Genomic DNA, 13,010 nt, shown 5'->3' with positions numbered 1-13,010 from the left:
AATCATCAAATTATAATTTATAGGAAAAAACATATGTCATATCGTTGCCAAAGCTATAACTCAAAAAAGGGCATTTTTAGTTATCGCAGCCTACCACTTGAAAACTGATCATTGAGCATGCTAGGTGGTTCTTGAAATTTGAAACTGTGTGTTAATCAGAATAAGAGATAGGCCAAGCATATGAATAAGAGAGATAGGCCAAGCATATGTTATATATTCGAAATCAGGGGAAAAAGAGCAAGTCAATTTTAGAAAAATATACAGGGTGTTCCATTTGAAAAAATGAAGTTGCAATCAATATGTTGCCCACTCTGTATATATTTCATTTTTTGAAATCATTTTACAAAACACTAGTCGATTTCGTGAAAATTTTGTAGAAAACATTTTTTGTACCTCTTTTAGTAACTAAGTTGAAGGGGGGTCAAATTATGGTGAAAAATCCGGTACATTGAGATTATTATCCATTCTTCTGCGAAAAACGAAAAGTAGGTAATTGATGAAAAATATTGTTGGAATATTATTCCGAAATTGAAATTAGTATGCAGTCATTAACAACTATGTATGTGATTATAATTTATTAAATACTATAATCTGAACAATGTTCATTCGAGTGAATCTAATATTTATCATAGGAATATAACCAATGACTATATTCATTTATAATTTATTCTAAATCTAATTAATCAATTCAATTTTATACCATTTCTGATTTAGGCTGAACCAATTGGTTTATAATGACATTCAACTGCACAAGCATATACACAGCATATCTTTTGCAAGTATAATATTTCATATTTTGTAGGATTAATTCAGCTAAAACTATTTTCTAACACCACCGAATTGGGCGATGAACATACTTTACGCGTGTGAGAATTTCTGATGCAGCAGTAAAAACCTCTTAAAAATTACAAATGCTTATTCGGAGCTGTCCACTCTATACTGATCAAAAATAATGAGCAGTTGTTTTTAAAATAGCTTTTGACAATTGATGATGTTGAACTAGTATGATGGGACTAGTTTTTTCAGAATATTTATGTACAAGTAAAATTGTAATTACTGAGAAATATATTCAGAGTTTTCTTGAACATCATTAATTGACCACCATAACAATCGAAAATACATAATTACGAATATAACAAGTATAATAAGCTGAATTTGAACAGAAATAGTACTAATGGAAATTCAACCATAAATAAAATTATATTATTCTGTATAACTGGGCGAAGAATTTATTAAGCCTATTAACTCATGTTTCATAAGATTACAATAGAGCAAATATTAATTTTTTATCCACAACAGTGCGAGAACTTTTTAAACAACGTAGGAAAAAGTTAATCAAGCTCTATCACTGAAACAGAATATAAAAAAGGTTTAATTGGATTGGCTTATCATAAAAAATAGTAACTTAACTAGAAAATCCAATTAGTAATTTTTGAGAACTGAAATTGAATGATTTAATAAACATCAAGATATTGCACGTTGAAATTTCAACTCTAAATGAATATTTCAAAAAAATACTTAGATGATAAGTACTAAATTTTATTTGCGTTTTTAAAAGAACCGAACCTGTATTAAAACTTCAGAGAGATTCATCCCTAGCATTCCTAAATTCACCATATCCACAAAACCAACGCCACTCAAAACAATATATCACAACAATAATTCAACTATCTGATCGTACGAACAATCAAAAACGGCCACAATTCAAAGTACACACAATCGTTCCAGCTGACTATTAGTATAATACATAGTTCACCAGGTGAACAGGTAGATGATACCTCGGAAGTTTCAAGTGGAATAGAGAGCAAACTAGAAAAAGGTTTTCGGATGATTCATAATTTTATTTGGGTTAGGGCAAGTTTCAGGTGCTCGGAATGCCTTTGGCGCCATCCGCAGAGCCAGCTGAAATATGAACTTTTTCATCGGAAATTTACGTTCGCGGCTTAGACCTCGAAAATTATGTTGAAAGCGTTCGTTCAATGGAACACTCGTATCTAAATGGGTTACATAAAGAGTCTACGAATATGCATATGCACTCCGCTGGCTGTTTTCAATGTTGTATAAATAATTCTTTAGATATTCGACGAGTTAGACTTATTACTATGTATCTATGTATCGATATTTTCGTAATAAACCTTCACTCGAAACATAGAAGATAAACGACAACAGCTGAAATATGTTTAATGGTTTTATACTTGTAAAAAACACTCTAGATTTTAATTTTACGCTGTTGTTCATAATTTACACTTCCAACGCAAAATATAACATTTAATTTTTTTTTAAATAATATTATTATTATTATAGTGTACAAATGAGTTGAGACAAATCTATATAACTCAATGCAAAGGAAAATAAAAAAATTCACTATCCTGTAAACAGAAAATAAAAAAATCAACAAATATTCTCTCCAACAAAAAAAATCATATAATAATAATCATATTAAATAATATGATTTATTCTGTAAGCTACAGGGTATAAACATATAACCACAGAGGCGTGAGCCTGTACGTGACTTATAAATAAACAAAATATAATACAGTAGCCGGTATTCAAATAAAAAAAAATAATAAATAAATATATAATAATAATAAATATATAATAAATAAAAAATATATAAATAATAAATAAATAAATGAATATCCAGAAGTGGGATTCGAACCAGGGGTTATTAATTCCGAATTACAAATAGAACAATATTGTATACAACATCATCGTAGCAATATACAGGATGTATATGAATAGGGTAGGTCTTTCATAAAAACTTTTTTTTTTTGAGCCTCCTCCTTTTTAGTTACAACACCCTGAAGATGGCGCCCGAAAAGTAGTTTTTATTTTGTGAAAAGTTTATAATTGCTTTTTTTACATTTATTCTATATTTGTACCAGTTCTCAATAAAAATTACGTTTTGATATCCACCTATTGGATAAGGTCGAAAATTATTCCAGCCTCCACAACTCAGGCGCATTACCTGGTGATCTTTTTTTTTCTCAGAAACCGTGAAATTTAGCAAAAAAATCAACTTATTCGCTAAGAATAGATCAGTCTATCCATAATTAATTTTCTTATTGTAAAATATGCATATAGAAAAAGTTATTGGGAAACAAGTTTGTTGGGTGGCTTTTTCTACCCTTTGGAATCATAGAGGAACACCATCAAAACATTTTTGAATGCCTTCTCGCTCGGATAAAATGTCAGCTTAATTTCATTTTTGTGAATATTTTGGTTTTTAATAAAAAAAAATAAAAACTAATTTTCGGGTGGTATCTTTACCAGGGGGGGCTCGAAAAAAAAGTTTATATGAAAAACTCACCCTATTTTTTGACAAGGAATCCCCCCCTAAATTTTTTCGCAACAATTCATATACGTTTATTTTCAATTTCATAATTATGTGTGGTCAATTTTCTGAATTTTTTAAAAATTGTGTTCGTAATTGTTTTTTTTTTCAAAAACTTATGGATCGTTTTCTCGAGCTAGGAAGATCAATTCGGTATATCAAGCGATTTTTGTACCAAATTTCATGCCAATAACTCTTATAGTTTCAGAGAGAAGTTTTGGACGTCGAACGCATTGTTTTATTTGATATTTTACCGGGTAGCTCTTAGAACATTATTTAATCAAAACTTTTTGGGAGGCAGTATTGCATAACGTGTGGATGTCTAATTTTTAGAAGCTTAGTGCTGCACTTTTTGGCAGAATTTTTTATGTCACTAATTTGACACAATTGCTACTCTGTATAAACAAGTTTGAGAGTCATCCGTAATTCATTCTGTTTACAATACTCAATTTAATCACTTGATATCAAATGTGCTTTGCGGTTTTTACAATGGCAAAAAATGTCGAACAACGATTCGGTTTTAAATTTTGCATTATTGCAAATTGAATTAATTTGCATGCGTGAGTCTTACAGTGCAAAAAAAGCACATCAAAGTTCATTAGAAGTGAAGATGATGTTGACAGTAATTTTCGATAATTGCGATGTTGCGAACTTGCCAGAAGTTGAGACAATAAATAAAAGATATTTCTGAGCACTATTCGACGATTGAGAAAGCTTATTTGTCATTGAATTTGTAGAAGAAATTTCATAGGTTTAACACCATGACAACAAACCATCTCAGATTGTGAACGAATATTATCGAATAACCATCGTATTTTTCTGATATGCCTCCGGTCGACATTGTTTCTTTTCAAAACTCACTTCTGAATACCTGTTTTCATGCTTGGTCATAAAAAAATCTCGCGGTGGGAAAAGAAAACTATTTCTGAAAATACGTTAGAAAAATGTTTTGATGTTTGCAATATTCCTGTTTATTTATAGGTCACCTACAAGTCACTACAATAAATTTGAATAGCTAATATGCATTTTGTATATCATTGACCGATTCCGATATTTTGTCACATATTATTAAGTGTAAGGTGAATTTTCTGTTAACCTTATCTACTTTGATAATGAATTATCATGAATGATATGACCATCTGACTATACTGCAGGGCAACAAGTCGTCTAATTTACATTTACGTACTACAGGAACCAATTCAACAGGTTTTTATTCCGGTTCAACTGATTATAAAGCTGTTGAAATCGATAGGGGTATCACCCTACAAATCAAAAGTTCCCCATTGAAAGGACTTGGCAGGATGTATTTTGTACACCGACTCTAACATAAAAATCGTATATCGAGCGTTCAGAACATAAGTTATCCGTATACCAACTCCGAATAAAATTGAAATTGATTTTTTTAAACTGTTCTTTCATCAAAGTCTTCCTCCACAAAGGTTGTCACCTTGCCAAACACATATTTTTTATTATCGTATGATTCTTCGTCTTTTTTGTTGAAAATATAAATAATAATAAAATTTATTTATTAATCATATACCTTCATATTTGTTCTTTTCAATGTTTGTAGTTTGAAATTTTATATTCTTCATACGGGTTTAACTTTTCTTTAAACATTTCGCCAAATTTGTAAACCTTGTTTTCAGTTAGAGTATCTGTAATTCGAATGATATCGTATGTGAAGAGTAGTTTTCTATTTATACTTACAACTTAATTGAAGAGTAATAGATTTTTATTACAAATCTTGAAATAGTGTTTCACAAAAATTAGACGTGGTTGAAGAAAATAAAATTCCATTGTGATGGATGAAATAAAATAGAAGTGGGCATCTGGTTAGATTGTTTCTCAAAGAATTCAGAAGTTAATAAATAACAATCCAAATTTGAGATGTTTGTTTTTGTAACAAGCCTACAAGATAATTTATTTTCCTGCGAACATATATTTTCTAATGTTCTAATAATGTATATAAAATATTTCAAACGTTCTTTCTTAATTTGGAAATTAATTATGACTCGTAGCTTTATTCGAGTTTTTTCACAAATTGGTGTCATTGAAACATAACATTGAGAATTTGTAAAACAAATTCGAATTAAACTACATGTCAATCATAATTAATTTTTTGTAGGCGAGAAAGGAAGTGTTACTTCATTCTTCAGTAAAATTTTGAAACAACAGATTAATAAGATAAAACAAATTCAATCAATATTATATTTCAGAGGAATCATACTTTTCAATTTCATAAAACTTAGCCTATAATAAATATAAATACACTTGACAACGAATATGGTATAAAGTCATCGACCTCTGTTCCTCCATCAGATACCATTTGTCGCATAACATCTGATTATGAAACATATGAACAATGAGCTGAACTAGAACATGCATCATCTTCATTATGACGAAACATCGAATAAGCACTATGAATAGAAACATTGTTATGCATCCTGGGATAATCAAGAAGATTTTTTTGTCATCTATTTAAAAACTGAATTTTTTTCATTGATACTTGATAGTGGAGCTTGAACATTGGATCGTAGATTAATCTCTCATCAATGATACATACAGGGTGTTTCCAAATTAGACGTGAATCTTGAAGGAGGTGTTAGTATCATTCATTTGCTGTCTTAGTATCATTCATTTGCTGTCGATTGAGCCATATTCATTTATAACCAAAAATCAACAGTTTCCGAGATATTTGAGTTCTTGTTTTTTTTTTCAAATATTTCTCACCTCTGGAGCAGTGTGGATTACAGGTGGACAAGAAAGATCACTCTGCATTAGAGAAAATGGTATCCAAATCTCGTCCTTGTAATCAATCAACAAAATAGGTAATCACAGCTTGATTACGTATTTTGTTGATTAGAGAAAATATGAAAATATTAATTTCTACAGGACAACGAATGTCGGATCCACTAGTTATTTTGTATGACCATAATTATCTATGTGCTAAGACTATTTTGCGAAACTTGTATTTGGTAAGAGCAATAGTTCTCTCCTTAAGATATATTGGTTTCGATATACCTAATTATCCACTTAAGCATAGGATGATTGGTAAAACAAATTGAATTCTTCATGAAATAACATTAACGATAATCACGAAATTGATGAGTGGGTGTAGACATTTCATCAATTTGAACCAGTTTCAGACAGATTTGTGCAGTAGTACAATTCTGTAATGCGATATAACGATGATATAATATTACGGTAATAAGACTCCTAACAATTTAATGTTCATTTGAAGGACGTAGTTTTATCTAGTAGATGCTTATCATCGTTTGAAACAAATTTCCGTTATTATTTCCTAAGATATAGTTTTGGAATCGTTCGAGAATATAAGATTTATAACTCTCTGGAGAAGATCTTGGTGGCCACCGAATATTTTAAATATCTGAAGTTCTTAGATTATAGCATTTGGCTAATTTGTGTAACAGAAATTTTCGATGATTTTTATATTTTGATGAGAAATTTATATATCATGTTATATATTTTTAAAAACGGAAAAATTGAGCGATTTAATTTTTCATAAAAATTTGTTGTTTAGATTTGAAAAAACATGAGTTTGTGTTGTAACTACAAAACTAATGGCAATAAGAAATAAATTTAACACCATTGGATTTTACGGAAAAAAGTGCCTCCAGAATGTTTTTGTTTCATGTTAATAGCACCAGTAATAAAGAAGTTATGAGAACTTTTCATCTCTCGCCATTTTTCAATTTTCTCTTATATCTTGAAAACTGTTGAACTTATGAGGTTGCGGTTTCACCAAATCAATTCTCTCAAAAATCGTGTGACATTGTGACATTCAGAAATGATAAGAGAAAGAAGTCACCATATCTCGTAAGTGATTTTTTTTATAAATATGTATAGATGAATACATAAGAGATATATGTATAGATGAATACATAAGAGACTATAATCTTTCACATCTTTGTAAAAAACAAAACATCTGATAGTATTTTGTTTTTTAAGGGAAATTAGACTGTACAGGGTGGGCAAATTTCGATGTTTTAGCACTACAACTTTTGAACCAGAGGAGATAGACAAAATCTGATACCCACTTCTCGATCTCTTTTTCTGAGAAACTAAAAAGGGTAGTTTTCGTTTTTGGCCACCTTCTTTTGTTTTCGAGTTATAAGCGAAAATTGGAAAAATGGCGAAATCGAAAAACAGTTATATCTCCGCTAATACTCATGATAGAGCTCTGAAATTAAAACATTATTCAGGCACTTTTTTACGTAGAATCCAGTGGCGTGCTCGTATTTTCGAAAGAGTTTTTAATTACGAAGCTATGACCCAAAGTTATGTTTTTTTAAATGGGAACACTAGATTTTTGTGCCATTTTCTGAAAGCTTAATTTTTCCTGATTTCAAAAATATATAACATTGTATGATTCGGATCAATATAAATAATAGAAAATGGCCAAAAACCTCTTTTCACCTAAGAGTCTCAATATTTCTATGGTTTCAACTGTTGATGAACACAGAAAAATTGAGCTTTCTATAACAAGAGCGGTGTCCTTCCGTCAATCTGATTATTTCTATGCTTTTCACTTATTTCTACAAAATTCGAATCTAGATATGTTTTATAAATTTTTTGTCTAAAAATTGATTTGGAAATAACGGAGAAACCACAAGATCGAATTTTTCAATCGAAAGAGTTGTAATGAGATGCATGTATCAGGAGATTATTTACATAGGTCTCCAGAATCAATACGCACAAGTACCAATCCATTTTAAACAGCAGATGAAACAATGCATATCTGATTGAACTCAACATTTTAATTACGAAGGGACAAACAAGAAATAATATTTTACCTAATAATGACAACAATTGCACAATGCACAGTCGTCACCTCTTCTCGATATTTCAATAGATGAATATTGGAAACTGTGTTCAAGCTACCTAGGAACCTTTTTCCAAGTTCGTTTATCTTTTCGAAACTATTTGGATAAAATAAATATAGATTCGAATTTTGTAGAAATAAGTGAAAAGCATAGAAATAATCAGATTGACGGAAGGACACTGCTCTTGTTATAGGAAGGCTCATCAACAGTTGAAACCATAGAAATATTGAGACTCTTAAGGAAAAAAAGGTTTTTGACCATTTTCTGTTATTCATTTTGATACGAATCATTCGATGTTATATATTTTTGAAATCAGGAAAAATTAAGCTTTCAGAAAATGGCACAAAAATCTAGTGTTCCCATTTAAAAAAACATAACTTTGGGTCATAGCTTCGTAATTAAAAACCCTTTCGAAAATACGAGCACGCCACTGGATTCTACGTAAAAAAGTGCCTGAATAATGTTTTAAATTCAGAGCTCTATCATGAGTATTAGCGGAGATATAACTGTTTTTCGATTTCGCCATTTTTCCAATTTTCGCTTATAACTCGAAAACAAAAGAAGGTGGCCAAAAACGAAAACTACCCTTTTTAGTTTCCCAGAAAAAGAGATCGAGAAGTGGGTATCAGATTTTGTCTATCTCCTCTGGTTCAAAAGTTGTAGTGCTAAAACATCGAAATTTGCCCACCCTGTACAGGACGGAAAAAGAAAACTAGATCTTTTTTTTTGTCATTTAACCAAGCTTTCGAATAGTGATTCTATTCTTCCTCAGGGTTTAACAAAGTGAGATCTCTTCTTTAATCTACTTAAATTCATAAAAATCTTCAATCTTAAAAAACAAAACCCTAATATAAAGAAAGACTGTTAAAAAACAAAGATTAACATATCTGATAGTGTATAGAGGAAGAATAGCGATCAGTAAGATATTAATTCTCAACTGACAGACATCTTGATTTGTTTGTGAAATTTTGGCGGAACATCTGAGAAGCCAATTATTTTTGATTTACACAGCTAAGTATGAATTATTTTCATTTCGGAAACTTCCTTTATCGCTGCATCCCATGCATGAAACTTACCTTGAGATAGGCGTGTGGGTGTCGTGATTTGAATTCCATCAATTGAAAGATTATCTGCCAACGGATAGATAGTGACTACACCCTCGCTGTTTTCAATATGACAATGAATTGGTGACACCCCGGTGCCCTGCACTAGTATATCCACACAAGGTCCACTTCCCAAAACCACTCGACCTGAAAAGAAATGACAAATTTAAAATGATGATGGTCTACCAAGTAGAACTTTTCTTATTTCTTAAGAGGATAATAGTATATTCTAAAACAAGAGGCAGAATGGGATCATATTCCAAGAATGCGAAATTCGAAAACAAGTGACGAAAGAGCGAGTTTCCGAACGCATGAGTGTTGGAATTGCCTTCTGCAACGAGTATTAGACGATATTTTCTCTATTTCAGTCAAGTTTTGTGAAATATTGTCGAAATTCAATGAAAAATTCAGATTATACGTCCTAGTGACTTTTGTATATTGTATCTTGGCAGTTAGTGTGACTGTTACAAAAATTGACAGATTACGGAATTCGAATTTGAATCGTACGATTCGAATCTTGAAATAATTTATAATTTCCATTAAATTCGTGAATTATGTCTGACGAAATCGATTTAACACCACCAGAAATAAGAGAAATTTCGAATAATGCAAATTATTTCAGTATATCTAAATTATATTATATTCACAATTGACGTGTATTGAAATTTGATAAAATCGGAAGTCAGTGTAGACAACCAAAAAATGAAAAATATAACTGAAAACAATGCTGTAATGAGTTCATTACAGCACTGTTTTTAGAACTGTGATGATACTAAAATAGTGAAAATGAGTATACAGTACACATTTTGAGTCTATTTTCTAATGTGAACCTTATTCAATTATAATTGCAGAAAATATGCGAAAGGACCAAATACAATACTCTGAAATATTATTTTATTACCATAAAAAACATGGGACTGGCACAACCCTTACTCGCTGAAATTCCTATGGTACGTTTAATATCCCAACACGAATTCCCATAACACATACTGTAGATTCTCAGAATAAACTATATTATTGTTTCATCAAAATCGGAATATATCTTTTCAACTTCAAATTGAGACATAAAAAAATCAAATTGGGAATTAACAAATTCAAATTGAGACTAAACACTTTCAAATTGGGAATAATCAATTTCAAATTGGGACATTTATTGCTATATAATTTGACTTTTTCAACTCTGAAATTCAAGCGAATTTGTATATGTCAAAAGGGAGTAACGAACATATCTATACCAAAGTTTAATTCTAAAAAATGCTCTATATCCAAATGAAAGATCCAGAATAGTTTCAAACTTAAATTTGGCCTGTGGATCGCAATGATCTGTGTTTCAATTGATTCCGCACCTTTCTTTTTATTTTTAATATGGGGCATGTTTTCGGATCATGTTTACCCAATATACTCCTTTGAATTGTTCGTGGTTCTGATGGAGTGATCAGCTTGAAATTTCGCAACCAGTTTAACATTAGTACTTCCTATCAAAATCCAAAATGTCAACTCCATCGATTTCATGGGAACTACATATTAGGTCATTTTCTTTTGATCATCTTCTTGAATTTTCTATGGTTATTATTTTATTACGCGATCAACATGAAATTTTACACGAGGCTTTATATTGTCATTCTATATCCAAATTCAAATTTTCATCTTGATCGAACCTGCAATTTCAACAAGAAACAATATATTCCTAACGGACACATTAACAGATATAAATGGTTTTTTTCAAGTTATCGACATTAGTGTTGTCGCCCAGAATACTGAGAGAGTTGTGTAAATGAAATAAACACTAATGTAAACTTTAATGTACATTACGAATGATAAGATACATTTTACTCAGAAAAACTAATAGTGATCGTGCTGTATCACAACTATTCATTCTAAAAACCGCAGTCCACTTATCGGCTAACTATTAGCCTGTTTTCCTTTGTTCAAATATTATCAATCTCTATGATATGTAAACAATTGGATGTTCAAACAAACTTAACCTTATTTGAACGACTCTTTTGTATTACATATATACATTGTATTGACAGAGATTTGTTGACTTACACACTTATTTGAAATCCATCTTATTGAATGGGTACTGTAGTAATTAACTGCATGCAATTGTAAAAATTTTGCACGAAATTTGCAATTTCTCTCCTCAGTATAATAACAAAAATATTTCATTCTGTACATTGTCACATGTATAACCTTATCTTTGAATTTTTTAGACCTGCGAAAAGCAATTAACATTTGACAATTCCAATAATGATTGAACTTAATTTATTCAAATTATTTTCTGAATTAACTAATGAAATGATAGGATTAATTGTGAATCTTTCCAAATAAATAAAAAAAATAATCTGAAGATGAGAAAAATCTATGAATTGTTAGAAGAACGTATAATAAGAGTCCCTATCTCAAAATTCGGAAAAACAGTAAGATTGCATTGAAATTAGTAAAATTGTGTATTTCATAATGATAAAAATTCAACCATATTTTGGATATCTTGTTCATGGGAACTATGCTACATATCTAAACTAACCGCAAATTTTGTCGATAATTTCGATGTGATATCAGCGGAAATGACGAATGGTACATGGGAGACATAAATGACATTTGACAGATTAGGTCAGATAAGGTTATGTTAGGTTAGGATTAAATCTCAACTCGGGAATATAGAAACCCTAAGATAATAGAGTAATAAGCATAGATAGAGGAAGTAGGTATACGCAATTTTTACATGTCCCCAGCATGGTTAGATAATGTTGTCGGATTGTGATATATTTTCAAATCCACAATTTTACTATATCGTTATGAATGTATATTATATTGAATGAAATATATTTATTTGAGTGATTCTCGTTTAAATATGCAAATTTGAATATTTGTGATCCGATATTTTTTCTAATTGTCGAATTTATAATAAGCAGAATATTTATTATTTTATGTATCTACCTGCTGAAATCCATGGTTTGGCAACTTTTGCTCTCCTAGTGTCATCGGTTGTTTCACATCTTTAGGCGCGCTTGAAGTTTGTTTACTGAATTTCTGATATATTTAGGTATTTATTTCAATATACTTTGAGTTAATATGAAACGTTGATTCACTATGAGACAAGAATTAAGTTCTTTGTGGAGAAACTCGCGAATTGAGTGAAACATCGTATCACTGACATGTTTTCATTTCCGCGCGCTTCATGTCAACGTGGCAGATCATGTTGGGAACATCATTTGCTTACTGAAAATGAAATATGCTCCCTCTATCTATGTTTATTACTCTGAGCCTAAGGTTGAGAATTTCGTGAGAAAAATGTGCAGTTAAAATTTCACTAACTTATTATTGTATCAAATTGTGGTAGACCTCTCGAATCAGCAAAAAATTCATTCAAATTACTCACATTTTTAATTAACTTTATCGAAAAAAATCGGTTGTATCACCAAAACAGGCATGACAATAAAACGCACTATTACAGATGACGTCATATTATCATATCGCACCCGTCAACGTCCAGATAATAATAAACACACAGCTCTCCGATATTAACACTTTAGAAGCGAGAAAATGAATGGCCATATCTATATTTGAAGCAGCGCTTCAAATATCCAAGAAATCATCAACAGATCCCCACAGCTCGTAAACTTAGATTGTATCAAAGCGAACGCGATGTAATTCCATTAATTCATACTTCAACACAGGGCGTTGCTATAAACAGAAGATAATGATTTAAACAATTAGATACTCCGA

General features: G+C 30.6%; 1 protein-coding gene across 3 annotated transcripts in view; it reads right to left on the bottom strand.

The window, feature by feature from the left end:
* The window catches only part of LOC123672098 (pleckstrin homology-like domain family B member 1), a 71,083-nt gene that overhangs the window by 25,497 nt on the left and 32,576 nt on the right, over positions 1-13,010 (bottom strand). For 2 of the 3 annotated variants that reach the window (XM_045606082.1, XM_045606084.1), the window contains one exon: positions 9,255-9,428. In XM_045606082.1, the coding sequence (XP_045462038.1) occupies positions 9,255-9,428 (174 nt within the window). Of the gene's footprint in view, positions 1-9,254; positions 9,429-12,663; positions 12,814-13,010 lie in introns of those variants that run through there. The other variant, XM_045606083.1, reaches the window with a different exon arrangement.

This window comes from Harmonia axyridis, chromosome 2 (assembly GCF_914767665.1).
Source record: "Harmonia axyridis chromosome 2, icHarAxyr1.1, whole genome shotgun sequence".
Lineage (NCBI taxonomy): Eukaryota > Metazoa > Arthropoda > Insecta > Coleoptera > Coccinellidae > Harmonia > Harmonia axyridis.
The sequence above is the reverse complement of the archived record's forward strand: the minus strand, read 5'-3'. Positions and strand labels throughout refer to the sequence as shown.